This window comes from Pagrus major, chromosome 22 (assembly GCF_040436345.1).
Source record: "Pagrus major chromosome 22, Pma_NU_1.0".
Lineage (NCBI taxonomy): Eukaryota > Metazoa > Chordata > Actinopteri > Spariformes > Sparidae > Pagrus > Pagrus major.
The window spans coordinates 4,887,365-4,905,018 of NC_133236.1; the positions used below are offsets into that span (position 1 = coordinate 4,887,365).

Here is a 17,654-nt window from a genome sequence, read left to right on the forward strand (position 1 = left end):
GAAAAAAGAACAAAGCAGAGCAAGAGGCCAGGTTAATGGGTTTACAAGCTGTGGCCTATGTTAAGCTGAACATCTTTGGCACATAGCTGAGACTCATTACTTACGTCCCTCCTGAGGGGAGATACAGAAACACAAGAACAGCCACAGGAGCTGTAACGTCTACACAACTGACTTCTCTCTGCTCTGAAATTTGCTTCACTTGACAACACAGATGACAGATGTATACTGTGAAAAGAAGGGCTGAAGTTTAGGTTGAACTAAATTTCAAGTTGCTGCATGTGTTGCCAGGGCAACAACTTTCCTATTATTAGTTGATGGAGTGCATGAGAGTATGTGGGAGGAAAATTTGAAAAGTAGTGAATGTGTTTTTAGCTTACAGGATTTCCTACATTTAAATACAGCCATGTGCCACAGGCCTCTGCCCCTGCACCTTGGTGTTACACACTTGACCCAGTTAATCATTTACTACAGATGCCAACCAATTACAAGTCATAATGAATCTCTATTCGGACAGGAAAGGCTCAACAGGAGGATATTCACTGCAAAAAATGTCCATGTGAACTCAGTTAATCCAGATTTCACCCTTCAAATTTGATTTTATTCAAATGATATCAACAAATTAATGTCTCTTGCTTCAAATGAAATAAACACATTTTGATAGGTTCTTAAATTATGTCGTTAATATTAGTGGAATGGCCTGCTTTTTTAAAGACACTGCCCAAGGCTTTATTGGAATTAAACTGAATACTCATACGGCAACGGCAGAACACAAAAAACAAAACAAAATGCTGTAGGGGCAAAGAATAGTACTCCTCTTATTTCAGAAAATAATGTCCGTGTATAAAATTGGCATCACCCAATATGTAATTTCTGCCCCTATAGGGGTTTCTCTATCAAAAACCAGAAAAGACGTTTGCTGAGTGATGTGTAAGCAGGGCTCAGCTGTTCAGAGCTGGCCAGCTCTGGAGGAGAGAGTCAGGTGTAGAGCCAGACCATCCTGAGGAATCAACACCCACAGCCACATCAGATCTGCTCTGATCCGGAGCCGTTTACTAAAAAAAGAGAGCTCAGGGAGTTCACTTTTTAACTTTTGGGATTAAGTGGATTTGTCCTCGCTCCCTTTTATTAGCCTGACTGCAGCAGCATTCAGCTGAGGTGACGTTACAAAGAGGACAGTGGAAAAAGAAGAGGGAGAACCGGAGTCTCTGGTGAGTGCTGAGTTCAATGAGAGGTTGACTTGAATGCAAACACACAGATCCACACCCTTGGTGTGTGCTGATGCACACTATTTTATGGTTAATGTACAGTAAAGTAATTTGGCTCTTTGGGGCAATTAACACCTGAGTAACCCCTATAAACTTGTGTTGCTGGTGGCGAACACAATTTAACAACCACCATTGCTTATGACGATGTATCTGACATAACTCTGGCACAAATATTCACAGATGTTTAAGTTTTATTCACGTTACATTTAGTCTCATCCCCAGACTTCCTTCCTCACTTTCTCCTGAAAGGTATAGCAACAGGTGACCAAATGTAAGGCACCTGGCTTTGAACATTGTTGTAAATATTTGGATTGGGATAATGTAACAACACAACTCAACAAAATCCTGTATATAGAAAAGGTCTTTTTTTCTGAATAGAGGACACCAATACTAGTTCAGCCTGATATTTTTGCAGTGTAGGGTGGTATAATCATTACTGGCACAGGTCCACGGTTTCAGTCCCATCAGCGTCTGTCGGGTCTGATAAGGTTTAGGCTTCTTTGACTACAATAATTTCCCCTGAAGTAAGCAGATCAAGGAAAACCAGTTGCAGCCTGAATGGATGTTATAAAACAGAGATTCCTGCAGGTGAAGCCTGACCTTTTTCTCAGCAGGGTAGCACCTGAGGAAATTCTTGCTATTATTCTCAGCTCAAACCTCAGCCCCTTTACAAACTGTAGACTTAATGTGGTCTCACTCTACAACAACCAATCCTGTTAAATTATGACTTTACAGCTGTTGCTGTTCAATCACAAAGACACCAGTCATAGCCCTAATCAGGGCCTCACATCGCTCCAGCTACACATCTGGGCCTGAGTGGACCATATAGAATCACAACCATTACTCAGTCTCCTGCTCACAGCAGCTGGAAGCCATTTATACTGCGCTATAGGAGGCTCTGGGGGGAGATGCAGGAAGAAACATAAATTTTTTGTACAATTGCATCCCAAAGATCCTACTCATGTCCTTCATGTGTTTTCTGCTCTCACACCACAGGAAGTGAAACCATATGCCTGATGACACAGCAAAAAGGTTGGGGAGCAGCCACAGAGTAATTTATGTCTCTGCATAACGCAGAGAGAAAACACATCATATGCATGTTTGGAATAACTTCTCTCTGAAGTGAATTCAAGAGGTCCATATGAAAAATGTTAAATGGGAGTTGTGTTCCATGTCAAGAGAAGGGGAAGGGGGTGGTGTGTCAAGGCTGGTTGGTGATTGGGGGAGATTTTTGTCCACCCCTTTTTAAGAGCACAGTATACAGATGGCTGCAGTTGTTATACGCCTCTCATTTGGTCTTTACATATTATCACCAAAACTGGTTGGTTAACTAGCATCTGCATTAAGTCTGAACAAGAAGTAGCAGCATCAAAGCTTTACACTAATTTCTTCATCCAGGTCACTGAACTGCTGATAAAAGAAGTCTGTAGATAAGTTAAAGATATAATATGTAACATTTCTGCATTAAAATGTCTCAAACTGACGATATCTTTTTTATATGTTTTCTTTGGTTGTGTACTGACATAATCCAGAATGTTTCCATGAATGTTAAAACTCAGAGTAACCCGTACTACTGAAGGTAGCAGTGCATTACACTTGGTCACCTGTCATTATGACTTCTGGGAGAGAGTCAGAGAGTGAGGAAGGAAGTCGGCGACCATGAGAACATGATGTGAATAAAAGTTAAATATTTGACCCCGCCAGTGAATATTTCTGAGTCACATACATAGATTATCACTAGCAATGGTGGTTGTTTAACAATGAGGACTCCTATGATCCCACACTACTTACATCTTTGGTTGGACTGTTTTGCTCGGGGGACCCCTAATGGCATAAATTACATACTGTGTTTCAATAAAAATATTAAAATCTTTTTTTTTTATATTACTTTGCAGATACGTATGTAGTTTATCAATGGTGTTGATTACTAATAACTAACTAACTTGAATACTTTAAAAATCACAAAATATATCACAAACTTTGTTTTTTGTGGAGCATAATTAACATTCATTGAGTAGTGTAGAGTTTGTGTCCAATTATTGAATGAAATCAAATATTTTCTCACTTGTAGCTTTTTTTTGCTCCACTATGTTCACTGCTATGAAGTTGTGGACTGTATAAACCAAAACAATGACCTAAGACAGCCTTAAACGCTCTGTTGGTGAGCGGAACTTGAGAGATGGGTGATAGAAATATTGATTAAAGCAGCTATGAAAACTGAAGTACCCATTTTGAAAAGTTTATTATGCTATCCTAATACAGGGCAATATGTCCACTTTACCTCTGTGGTAGTCTTTCCATGCAATACAAAGACCAGTCTAATCTTGTCCCTCAGAATCTTATTATATTGCCAGTGTGGTTTCATATGTTGCTGTATGTGATGTATGATGTGCATGATGAGCTCTGACATGTTCTTTACAAACTTGATTATCTCCAGGACTTTATTTGTAAAGTGCTGCCTTCAGGGATGCATGAGAGAGTAAACAAATCAAAGTTTTCCTCTTCCATGATAAGTTTTAGAGGGGAAATGTACAAATGAATGCTTCAACATTAACTTTGCAGTGCTAGAGCAAAATCAGTGAGTGTCTCTTTAATGCCTGCCTTTCTTTCTCACACATGCTCTCTGAACCATATTAACAAGTGACACATGTTTCTCTGACATCACTCTCAGAGTGGGAAGCTCAGATGTTGTAATGCTGTGTTCCAGGTTGCAAGTCAAATAAGAGGAGTAAATCTGAAAAATCCTTATAACTTCAGATTTCTGATTGAGCAGCAACTGAAAATGATAATTCAAGCTAAAAATCCAGAGAGATATTGGGCCATATTTCAGAGTGAAACAACATTTAAAAACCCATTAGCTAACATTAGACAACAGCTAACATCAGCATTCAACCACTTCCTAGCTAACATTACAGTTTGACATTTCATAAATAATTTACACATTTCCTATTGTAAAGTACAGCAGTATGACAGTGTGACATCAGAGCAAAATGGCTGCCGTGTGAATATGGTCTATTGCAAAATGAGAGAACTGTAATTGAAATATAATTAAATATATCATATTGCATTATAACACCTCCAATTTGCTGCTTCGAGGGGGTGTTGAATAAGACTGTATGGACTGTTTAATATGTAGCTAATATGTTGGTGCATGACCCAATGATCCTGTGAGCAACGAACACTGAGTCAGTATCAGCAGCAGATACACACCCGTAATTCCTCCTGTCAATCAGCCAGGCTGTCATACTGATTACGGCATGCCTGAGAGCGGACCTTCCCTGCCATTTGCCCATGTGTTATCCAGCCCCATCAGACCACAGCCTGTGTGGCCTGATGATGTGTGTCATGTGCAGGAGGCCCAACAATTGGTCCTGGACCTGCCACTAAAGTGCTGCTCTGCTTCCAACATGTTTACCTGCTCTTGGCTTTATCTCTTGACAACCTTCACCTAATCTGAGGCTCAAGCTTACACACACCTAAGATCAAACGGCCTGTCAAATATTGACATGTGCACACAAATTGTCAAGGTTTGTTGGAGTCATTCAATCCACGTAGTACTATATTTAAATTAAGTTTCACGTGCAGGCCAGCTGTGAGAGCTCCTTCCTCCAGTCTATTCAAGTCTGCATGATATACACAAACAGGCATGTTACATTCTGACCCAACAACCACTTACATAATTTAATAGGAGACATACATGAACATCTAATTTGAAAACAGGGTAGGATGATACCTGGGGTGCTACGTTAAAGTAAAAATGTGGTTCGGGTGAAAGTAGACCCTTTCTCAATGTTTAACATTGGAAAGAATATCTTCTCCCGCATATTTTTCTGGTCTTCTTCTAGCTATGATATTACAAAAACGTGATTGGTCAGTTGCAGTGATGGTTCTGCAACAACATTAATTACAATGTTCCAAGAACAACACCAACAGGGCAATATCAGATTGTGTTCCTTAGACATCCAAGTACGCAGATTTTGTTACCTTCAGGCAGAGTGATATGAACAGTATGTCAAACTATTCCTTTAAGAATCTGATTGTCCAGGGCTTTTAGCAGTGACTTAAAATTTTCTTGAATACCATTTAACATGTTTTTTTTTTTTTTTTTTTTACTTTTTAAGGTTAAGTCATTAACATGGTCATGTAAAACCTTAAACAGGTTTTAGGTGAACAAGATGTTGTGCTGCTGCATGACAAATACTTAGCAAAGTATTGCAGTGGCAGCAGTATAGAGGGGGCAAGTTTGAATACTGACAAACTCCATATAATTTGGTTTTTTTAGATTAGCTAAACCAACAAAGGCATTTTGCATTGAGGTGAAAAGAATTAGGACAGGCAGAGGAAATACAAAGTTCAACTATATAAACAGCGAAAATAGAGATGAAGGCCTCACACAGAGAGTCATTCCTCTCTGATCTGATCAAGCTTCAATGGGTTCTGCCTGAAGGGAAGGGCTGCCTTACAGGTACGAGTCAGGGTCTGGAAAAAGACTGTATGAAAATGTTTCATTATCAAAAACTGTGATTTATTCTTTGTGACAGAAAGTGTACCAGTAGCACCACAAGGAGACAAGTATATGCCCTCATGTCAATATGAAGAAGAGTTAATATCCAGTCTGCACAAACACGCCTAGGTCAGGGTCATATTTCTTGTTGATAGATTTAAAGCTACTGCACTTAAACTCCATTTCATTGAATGCTGGCAGAGGCAGGTCAAACTCCAACCAGTTACTTGCACATCAGCTGCCCAGCTGCAGTGAAGTCTGCAGTGAAACAAAATATCCTGGCTACCTCACACTCAGCATGACAGACCCTCATAGAGAGTGATACTAACACAATATTTTCAACTTATCCATACAGTCAGCGAGTCAGTTTCACATCCAGGGACAAAACATTGGCTTCATCTTTCGGTCTCCCCTCCATGTGTTCCTTTCACACTGAATGAAAATAATATTAAGCCAAAATACGGTCAGGTGACTTCTTGTTATTGACATGAACGTCATGAGTTCAGGTTACTTCAGATTCATCAAAACAGCACAACCAAAGACTCTAAAGTCCCTGTTTGGTCCAGAGGTCTCTGGCTGCTCTGACAAATGACAACAGGTAAGCAGCTTTTATGGCAACAGGCCCGGGACTAACCCCATCTGGCATTCCCACAGGGAGAGAAACAGAGCCTATTATGCAGATGTGAAGGCCACTGACCTGAAAGTCCAGGCCAGTGAATGGGCTGGACCTGCCCGCCCCAGCATTACTCATTTTGATTGGTTGATTACGATTTATCATTATCTTTGGCGCTAGAGAAGACAACAGCTGCCATGTGAGAGCTGATGACGTCTATCAGCCTGTCATGGTGAACCTGTGTAGTACAGAATATGTCCTGTTTGAGAAAAGGTCCTTTCAATTGTCTGAAAAGTAATTTTCCATGACTTTTTAAAGGCAGGCTGCAGCACTTCCTAATACCAGATATTATTTTAAAAACACCAATTGATAACAAATAGTTTAAACTGTGTTTAAAGTGTTAAATCTCTATTGTTTCCCCTTTCTTACTGGGACACAGGCTAAGAAGAGGATTTGCTCTGTTTTTTATCATTTATAATCATATGAGTTAGTCCATTATTAGATTTCTTGTGATGCAGACTTTATCGTTCAAAAACATTTAGCCATAAAGACAAAATACAATGCAAATACAGTGCAAAATACAGGTCCGTCTTTGGTTTGAGCGATGTGATACAGCACTGTAGGTCTAACCAGCTAACACTGCAGAGAGCCTGCTGAGACAAAAATGTGCCTTACAGCAAGTATGTTTTTAATGTTTAAATCTCCTTATATTTAATGATAAAGAATCCATCTACAGCCACAACCAGCTTAGTGTTTGTTAATGAAAAGAGCTCTGGGGGGCTGCAAAGAAGTGATTTACTGCCTTATCAGAACAGGGAATTAAGATTAAATCATACAAACTACAGGCAGTAATTAAGTAAATCAGTTAAAATAATACATATAAGAGGCTAATGCGGCAGCTAATGGGGATCCTAATAAACTGAACTAAACTAAACTGGGAGGCTAGGATCATCTGACTACACAGCTTCCCTTGACGAAATGTCACAGCTAAATAGCCATCAGGTCAGAAAGTAATCCAGGGTCACATTCATATTCATTCTCCCTGACAGGTAAGCTGAATGGGCATAAATTATTTTTCATTGTGTTTTCAGCGGGAGTCGAACGACAGCCCAGTCAGTCAAGGCCATACTAATTTGATTAAAACAGGACTCAAAGGAGATTTTCATTCCTAAAGGAATTTCAAACGCCAACATAAATTGACATGCTGTGACACAAGAAGTGTTGTCCTTAACACATCCATCACCAGGAAATTAAAGTCTTAAACATGTTTTTCTTCTTGTTCCTCCAGTTGAATGTTTGAGCTTCACTGTGTAGAATGGTGTATGTGCAGTTTGACACTAGAAGGCTGTTTTCACTTTCATTGCTAACAGTGTGCATTATCTCTGTGCTCAGTGAAAACCTGACATTAAGAGGCGGGGCTGCAAGCATGATTTGTGATAAATCCATAAGACTTCTGTTTTAGTTTGAGTTAAACAACTATGGATAAAGAAGTTTATAGAATATTAAATTAACAACTTTAAAAATAAGATACTTCAACTTTTGAGATAAGATAAGATAAGATACTACACAACTTTTTGGGGGGCTGTAGATATCCATCAACTGAGCTAAACTGAACATATATCTACCAGTTGGTATGATTCTGGAAAAGTAGGTAATTCAGACCAACTCCCCAAATCCAGATTATCCCTTATCCTTGGTTTCATGTGGAGGTCTGCCGCTTTAACAGTATGTGAGTTTGCATTTGAGATGCATGTTGCAACATGTGCATTGGTATGTCCTCCACTGGGTCTCACAACACAGGAAGCTCAGATGGGTTTTGGAAGTGTAACTGGCTGCATTTCAGTCCCACAGCACCACATGAAGGGTGTGCTCGTTTCAACAGTAAGGTGCAGACACCATGAAGAACCAAAGTATGAAACTTTCACTTTCATGAGCAAAAAAAACAGAACATGAACAGCTAGTGATTTTCTTATCTCTCCATGTTCTGTGGTTTGTTTCCTCTGGGTCTTCACGAGGTTACATTTTCATCACTTCTGTTAAAATTACAGCCATGTGGGATAAATAAAGCAGAATTTAACCAGATGGAACTGTCCCCAAAACAAATTGACTCATCCTAACATGAGGTATAATTATATACAGGGATATTACACCTCACTCATGGCCCACTGTACCACAGTCAGACTGAATCACATCTCTTAAACACTGCTTAATTTTTAATAGGCCAACTCTATACTCTGTAGTAGAGCTGTTCAACATATAGACATTGTATTGTTATCATGATTTGAGACTATGTATCTGTCATCTCTGTGTACATATGTCTTTTCCTGTTTTCAAAGGCTACATTACAGTACACTGATGTCATTTCCTGAACTTACATGACTGTTCTACTTGTTCTAAGACTTGCCTTTACCCACTTAATCATTATGTCCACACAACTGATGATTATTTATCAAAACTCAAATTGTGTTTACATTTTGTGAAAGCATCAATAGTCATCCCTACAAAATGGTTGCAATTTCAGTATCGAGGTATTTGGTCAAAATATTGTGACGTTTGATTTTGTCACCCAGTCCTAGTGTTCATGAAGAGCTTTTGGGAGGTTTGGAAATATCAAGATATACAGTATACTGTATATTTTAAGGCCATATCGTTCTGTAGATATAATTTCTGCTAACATTTCAAGCAAATGAACATTGCAGCCCCTTGGCTTTTGAATATATCACTAATTATGGACAAAGTAGTGACATATCTCAAGCACAGAAGGGCCAGTCCCATACATGTCTGAGATAAAGTCTCACTTGTGCCAAAACAACCCCCTTATACTGACGTCATGCCCTAAACATCTACTATGAAATGAGGAAGCATGTTAAATCTCCTGTTAAAGTAAAAGTCACATCCACTGAACTTCAGTTGGTCTCCAAGAACATTTGTCCACTAGCAGCAGAAACGTCTATTTTTAACTTATTGAGCTTATTTAACTTTATGGTCTAAAATTACATCATTGAAACTTCACTTGAAATGTAGTAATTATAAATTATTCCAAGCATCGTTTTCTGCACTGTGTTTTTTAAAACCATAAGGTTTTCACACGGCAAATATCGACAGCATATATAGATACCAATATATCTGTGATAGGTCAATACCAGCCGATAACATCAGATAACCGATATATCGGTCGGGCTCTAAAGGTGATGTCTTAAAATAGCCTTTCTTCATCTGACCAACTGTCCAAAACCTACAGATAATTTCTTGACGATAATGTAAAACAGAGAAAAGTAGCAAATCCTTACAATGAGGAAGCTGAAATCATTTTTCATTCATAAATGACTTACAATTCATCCACTAAGAAAATTGTTATCGACTAATAATCTGACACTCAACTAATCGCCTGAAAAAATGAACATTAGTGATAATGATGAAATTTATATTCACAGAACTAAACTTCCATATATAAGCATGGATATTATAAGTATAAATCCATCTCAAACGTGTATATAATTATGAGCAGGGCTGCAAACTATTTTAATAATTGGTTACAGGTTTGAGTTAAGAAAAAAGATGTCCAAATTCTCAGATTCCAGCTTTATAAATGTGAATATTTTCTGGTTTCTTTCCTCCTCTATGAGACTGGTTATCTTCAGGTTGTTGACAACACAAGACATTTGAGGACGCCATCTTGGGTTTTGGGAAACACTGGTTGATATTTTTCACCATTTGTTATTTTATAGACCAAACAACTAATCTATTAATAGAGAAAATTAATAATAACTGACAATGAAAATAATTGTAAGTTGCAGTCTTCATTAAGAGAGATGAAAGTGAGATCAAATTATTTGTCCAGCTATAATTCATCCCTAATCATCAGTAAGAGAGCACACAAAGGTAATTAAATTACTCTGCAGTCCATACAGCACTAATTACAGCAAGTATCCACTGGAGTTCATTATAGTCTCATTCACTTCTGTAAGTTAAAACCTCTGTTTTCCTCCTGATCGCACTGAGACAGAAATACCAATGTCGGAAGGAAGGAGATCCCATTAGAATGATTCATGATGTTTATCAACTCTGTCTGACCTCTCATCCTGCCTGTCAAGGCGACTGGCCCCTCCTACCGCCTCCTTCCACCAAGGTCCAACTTAAAAACTAGTCAACAGGCCAATACTGCCCGTTTCCACTCCTCTCACGACAGGAAGACCTGCTGTAGAGTGTGGTCATCTTGGGTGAAGCAGCACTTCACATTCTCTCTGGGAACAGGCAAACAGGCTCAGGAAAAACACGCAGATCAATTTGCGCTCATGTCAGGAGGTGGAGTCGTGCATAGAAGGAAATGCACTGTTACTGTCATCAGAGAACCAAGAAAGCGAGACTAAATTTAAACCTGAGCCTTTACATCGTAACATTTAAAGTGAACTAAACTGAACATCTTCACTGTCAGGGCAGGGCCTCCACTCCAGCTGCAGATTCTAGACTTAACACAGGCAGACAGCTGAGAATATCCTGGTGTCCTAGCAACATGCAGAAATTCATACCATGGTGGTGATGTCATAATACAGAATACTTTTTGTCGTCTGATGGCATGTCCTAGGAAACCATGATACAGCAAGTGGAATGATAAAGAAACTCCAAAATTACAAACCCAAAGACTGTTAATCCTTGGCGTTCTGCCTTGATGAATACAACTGCAGACTAAACACAGCCCTGACAGCAGGGCTGTGAGAGGTTGGGATGCGGGATGACAACTGGATGACAGCTGGCAATGCTGCAGCTCTTACACCGGATTACAGAATAAGAGCACAAAGAGGAGGAACAGTGCACAAGTTGTTCACACAGCAGCAGTTGTTCTTACGTTCTTAACAAGTAGCCTCGATTCAATCATCGTCTGTGAGAGGTGAGAATATTCCCACGCTGTGACAGGATAGGAGGTGAAGCACACTTTACACGCAGTGAAAGGGGAATAAACAGAAATTAAATCGATTCATCAAGAAAATAATCAACAACGAAAATAATTGTTGGTTGCAGCCCTAATATCTGTGCACCGCAGCTACATTAAGGTTATGGGAAAAAACAACTCAAATCTAAAAAAATAAAACTAATAAAGATTGTAGTAACTACACTGCCCAGCCAAAAAATAAGTCACACACACTAATATTTGGTTGGACAGCCTTTAGCTCATGCAATGTCACAACATTTATTTCCATCCAGAGTTGCATTCATTTTTCGCCAAGATCTTGTATTGATGACGGGAGAGACAGGCTGCTGCGTAAAGTCTTCTCCAGTATGAAAATGATGTCTCATGCTCCCTGGACCACTCTTTCACAGTTTGAGCCTGATGAATCGTGGCTTGTCATCTTGGAATATCCGTGCCATCAGGGTAGAAAAAAATCCATTGATGGAAAAACCTGGTCATTCAGTATATTCAGGTAGTCAGCTGACCTCATTTTTTGGGCACATACCGTTACTGAACCTAGACCTGACCAACTGAATCAACCCCAGGTCATAACACTGCCCCCACAGGCTTGTACAGTAGGTACTAAGCATGATGGGTGCATCACTTCATCCTCCATTTCCACTTCATTGAAGCCTTTTTTTCCGACTAGCTTCACTGATAAGTGGTTTTCTTGAGGCTACAATGCTGTTTAGTCCCAATCCCTTGAGTTCTCTTCTCATTGTGTGTGTGGAAATGCTCTTACTTTCACTATTAAACACAACTGTGACTTCTAATGTTGATTTTTTTACGATTTGATTCCACCAAACGTTTAAATGATCTCCGATCACGATCATTCAACATTTTCTTTCTGACCACATTTCTTCCTTGAAGATGACAGTTCACCACTCTCCTTCCAGGTTTTAATAATGCGTCAGACAGTTCTGAACCCAATTTTAGTAGTGTCAGCATCTCCTTAGCTGTTTTCTTTGCTTGATGCAGGCCAATAATTTGACCCTTCTGAAACAGAGTAACATCTTTTCCACGAGCACAGGATATGTCTTCTGACATGGTTGTTTAAGAGATGAGAAGCTCCTCACTGCATCAGTTAGGGAAACATATTAATCACTGCAGTAACTATCCAATGGAAGGCTCTTACCTATTTGCTGAGGTAAATCCAGGTGGTGACTGTTTTTTGGCCAGGCAGTGTATAAAGGTCTGCAACAGGACGATAACTCTAGTCTCCTACATGAAATTTTCACTCACTAGATGTCCATCCACCACCCTGACCTCCACATCCTCACTTTGTGCCTTGCTACGTACTATGGGGCACACTTGTTCATGCATTGTAACTGAACACTAGCATTGGATGTAAAATGTGAGATGAGGAGTCATCGTATCTACAAATACAGCTATCTCATCTGCTACATAACTGCATCATTTCAAGACTCAGCCCCAGAACACAACCTACTGGAACACACAGAAATGACAACTTTTGACAGAATGTAGCAACACAAAGTCAAATTCCTTGGTTCAATATGTGTGATGTTAAAGGTTCAGGTGTCCATCAGAGCCCTGGAGGCCTGGACACAGCTGTGTGAAGAGTAAGATGAGTCATTCAGGCCGAGATAAGCAGAAACGTGGCGTTTTTCTTTTCCAAACCAACCTTGGACCTCTTCTGGACTCAAACCTGACTGAGCCTGATCTTGGAGCACATTGGTAAACTACCAGAGTGACTTGACAAGTTCTGACTACCTAGAAACTCACAACAGTATTGCAGTCACGACCAACTTTGTCAGGGACAGATCAAATCCAGAGGAACCAGGTTCAAAGGTTTGGAGAGACCTAATGATTACATAACATGCTGAATTTGAACCAGCTCCAAAAGGCACAGTGTGTTCTGTTCACAGTAGAACCCCTACTCTTCATCACTCGTTACCAATTACTTACCTAAATTATTACATTTACTGGAATCTTTTTATTTTTTACTTAACTTGTGTTTTTCTTATTTTTGTTAGTACCACTCAATCTAGGTTACTGGACTAAAACAGTCCTATTAAGGGATAAGAGGCATATGAAATAGCCAAATAAATGCCCTGAATTCAAGATTCAACATCCAAGAAACTTTATTGTCTATCACATAATGACAGAAAATGACCTTCGGTTAGGGCTCAAACAACAAGAAAAAAACATTCACACACATGAGACTCACATAAAATCACACAACAGTTCCATAAATCAATAAAAGCAAGTTTGCGAAACTACATTAAAAGAGTAGTGTTTATTGAGGCTCAAACCTTGAGCCGCTACTACACAAATCCACACACAATATTAAATTACATATCATTCAAGAGTACTATCAGTTGACTAAAGTTATGTTTAACAAGCAAATCTCCACCCAGTGCCTCGGTATCACTTGTGAAAACAGAAAAAGAAGTTAAACCCTTGGTGGAAGTTGCATAAGCGAGCCTTGAGTCCATCTCCCCTCCCCACATTGCCATCGTCCAGTTGTCTCAGCCTGACAAGACATCACTCATCAGGGCAGAGAGCCAGTGAACTCTGGTCTGTAGGGGAGGGCAATGGGTGGCGTGTGCGTGCACTGGGTTGAGCTGTATAGAGTATATATCCATGTCAGACAGAGCTACAACAGCAGCAGCAATAAAGTAGTTGCATTTGTTTAAAGACGAACAGTCATCTGTGTTAAAGTGGACTCGTATGGAATCTTTTGGTAGATGTAGACTCATAATATGTGGATAACATAATGTATCTGTGTGAGGTTCAGGAGGTCATGATCAAATGATCTGGTCTGTCTTAAAACTGAAGTTCTCACCTGAATTCCAAGTTCCTCTGAATCACAAAATGTTTTATTTTCAAGACAAGTAAAGGGAAATGACACATTAGCATCATGACTGTAGTCATTTGCACTCTGAATGTATTACTTTGGTTTTTGCTTTGCTCCACCATAGCTCAAGTGGATGAATACAGAACTTCTATGTTGCTAAAAATTTCTGCAGTTGAGGATTGTTCTAGCAGCTTAATGTCAATGTCAATGTTTTAAAGATGCACTCTGTAGTTTTGGGGAAGAAATTTTAATCAGAAGAGAAAGATCTACATTGACTGATTTTCTTTCTGCCTAAACAAACTAAAAAAACAAACTCGCTTCATTGTCATGACTGAATAAAGTGAATAAACAAACCTTAAAGGACAACACTATTTATACTGTTTTACTTTGTTTATATGTGGCGGACCCTGCCACCTTTCTAGCTTCAAACAGAGTTCTGGGACCTTATTTTCCTCTGAGAACAGGAGTTTGTACTAGAACCTCATTAATGTTGTAAATGTTAAGTTTGACTTTCTTCTCCAAAACTACATAGTGCCCCTTTAAACTAAAATTCTGGTCATATCTTATAGATTGCTCTTTTAAGTTCTCTCATCATGTTAAGAAAGCTTTTAGCCTACACACAGTGTATTCTTGAACTGTTAGGTTCTAGACAGATCAGCAAAGGGGTTTCCATACAAGTTCTACTCTTACACACTCATCTGCCAACAGCAGCGCCAACAACAGGTGGTTGCAATAACACAGAACAACATCGGGTCATTATTTATGGTCTAGGGCTATCTCAACCCCGGCCACACCCACATAAGAAAGGGGAGGGATGTGACCTTTTTCCTTGACTCTGACCCTCCAGTCTGCTCTCTGCACTAACCGCTTGATGAGCTTTTCAAAGACGTTAATATAGAGAAACATGGAAACTCATGAGTCAAGGTGTGGCTTTACATAGAAAGATAAGGTCCTACACACTACTGTTTTTATTGACTGGGTTGCACCACAAGATGCATCATATATTGTCTGTTGAATGGTTTACTCAATGAGAAGGTGGATTACTTCACTCAGTTCATTCACAGTTTAAACACCCCAACACATTTCTGTCTGTCTCCCAATGTCTCCTGACAGTTAGTGAAAGCATGCTGCAAGTACAGCTAACTTACACACACACACACACACACACACACACACACACACACACACACACACACACAGTTTCTGACAGAAACCAGTATAACCACATTAAAAAAATACTGCCACCACATTTAGTGCCATGACATTCCCTGGCCGCCAAAAAGCATCACGTCCCTTCTGTCTGAGCTGTGTCAGTTTCCTCCAGTTGCTTTTGTTTCATTTCTGTCATGCAGGAAATCGTATTTCTTGCTAGCTGACGTTAGCAACTTACAGCTGGCTAAATGGGAAACACTTTTTTTTTTTAACTAAAAAAAAAAAAATATATATATAAATAAATAAAAGCCATACATTTAGGCAACAGCACTGACTTTACACTGGTAGCATGTGAGTGCGGAGGGTCGGTCAAAGGTTCCCCGCCTCACAGCTCGATGTGTCCGGGAGTAACACCGTTAACGTCAACTTTAATTCTCTGTCGCACCGGAGGACACCTTCAGAGGAGTTAGCTCAACGTGACCGTTAGAACCGCATCTCCTGGACACGATACATGACAGAACAACACGACGGAACTGAGCGACATAACGGACGTTAAAATGACTCTATTTCATGCTAATTTGAGGCCATTTACAGGAAGTTTAAACGTCCGACCTCTAGCTATGCGTCACCTCAGGTTGGGGTCCGTGTCCCCGCTCCTCCTCACTCACTCACCTGTCCTGAAGCGGAGGTCTTCATCGTTCTCGGAGCCGAACTCCCGCAGGAGGGAGAGGAACAGTATACCGAAGGCGTTCTGGATCCCGAACACCGAGCCGTTACACCACATGGCAGCCAGCATAACTATCCATCCCCAGCCGCCCTCGGGGTGCACGAACTCGACCTCCTCCGGTCCGGTAGCGGGGACGATCACTTTGCTGTCCCCGTTCTCCTTCTTCTCCTCCTGCGGCCGCGTCTCCTCGGCGGGCTCCCCGGCGGGCTCCCCGGCGGGCAGCTCATCCTTCCCTGCTGTATTACCTTCCAGCATCTTGTTGCCTTCTGTCACTGTTTCTGTCAGGTTTATATTCAGAGCGGACAACGAGCTGTGCTGTTTAAAATCTGCTGGTATGCAGCCTGCAGTGACAGCTTCAGAAGGATGAGGATTCAGACAGAAGTTAGTGACAGCTCTCTGCTCAGGATGAGGCTCAGTCCATTGAGGTGAGGCTGAAGTTAACTGTGGGTTTGATCATTCAGCATCTGTTCCTACAGTAATTGTCAGAAAGCTGCTGTTGCAATATTATAAATAGAGAGCGGAGGGGCGGGACTCCGGGGAATCCTGCAGCTGATTGGTCGCTGTCATTTACCCGTGACGACCACGTATTATAGTACAGACTAAATATCGCTTTAACATGTAGGTTTGCGCAACTAGTAAGAAAAAGCTAACTCATGTAAGCAGTCTTCATGTTCAGCCCTTCTGCAGCTCCGCGGTGTTGTTGTGAGAGCTTTCACTTCACTGTCCAGCTGCTAAAAATAGACACACTGCAAGGCAAGCACAAGCACAAGCACAAGCACAAGGACAAGGACAGACGGATCTGTACAGTGAGCAGTGTTTAAAGGATAAGTTCACACAAAACTGAAAATTCAGTCATCATCTCCTCCCTCCATGCTGATGAAAGTCAGGTGAAGTCTCGTAGTCCACAAAACATTTCTGGAGCTTCACAGTAAAACAGAGTTGCAGCATTCTGCTAAACAGCTGAAGTAGCTGGAGACCTGATTTAAGGGCGGGGGGGGGCTAGTCCAGTGTAATCAACACCCATCTTTAAAACAGAATCTTCACTGAAGCTGCTAAGCTAAAAGCGTTAGCATGCACCCAGTCTGAAGTGGGTGCACGAGCTAACATCTTTTCAAATCAGTTAGAGATCTCAGGGCTTCTAGAGGCCTGGACTATGCCCACTGGGCTGTATTAAGACATTTTATGGGTTTTTATTAGGTTCTTTTTTTACATTATAAAAACAAGTCCCTATCTACTTCAGTTGTTTAAGAGAATACTGCAACACTATTTAGCTGTGATGCTCCAGAAAGGGCTTTTCTGTTGTGAATGAAGAGCATCTGACCACCCACATAGTCTAGTCTGTAAATTGGACTTAACTCATAAATTAAAATATATATATATATATATATATATATATATATATATATATATATGTATATGTATATATATATATATATATATGTATATGTATATATATATATATATATATGTATATGTATATATATATATATATATATGTATATGTATATATATATATATATATATATATATATATATATATATATATATATATATATATGTATATATATATATATATATATATATGTATATATATATATATATACATACATACATATATTGTATTTTC

At 39.8% G+C, this 17,654-nt stretch overlaps 1 protein-coding gene across 1 annotated transcript in view; it reads right to left on the reverse strand.

Moving 5' to 3' along the window:
- The window catches only part of slc16a10 (solute carrier family 16 member 10), a 44,727-nt gene extending 28,370 nt beyond the window's left edge, over positions 1-16,357 (reverse strand). Inside the window, exon 1 of the mRNA XM_073493452.1 lies at positions 15,973-16,357. Within this exon, the coding sequence (XP_073349553.1) occupies positions 15,973-16,282 (310 nt within the window). The 5' untranslated portion in view covers positions 16,283-16,357. The remainder of the gene's footprint in view (positions 1-15,972) is intronic.
- Between the last annotated feature and the right edge of the window lie 1,297 nt (positions 16,358-17,654).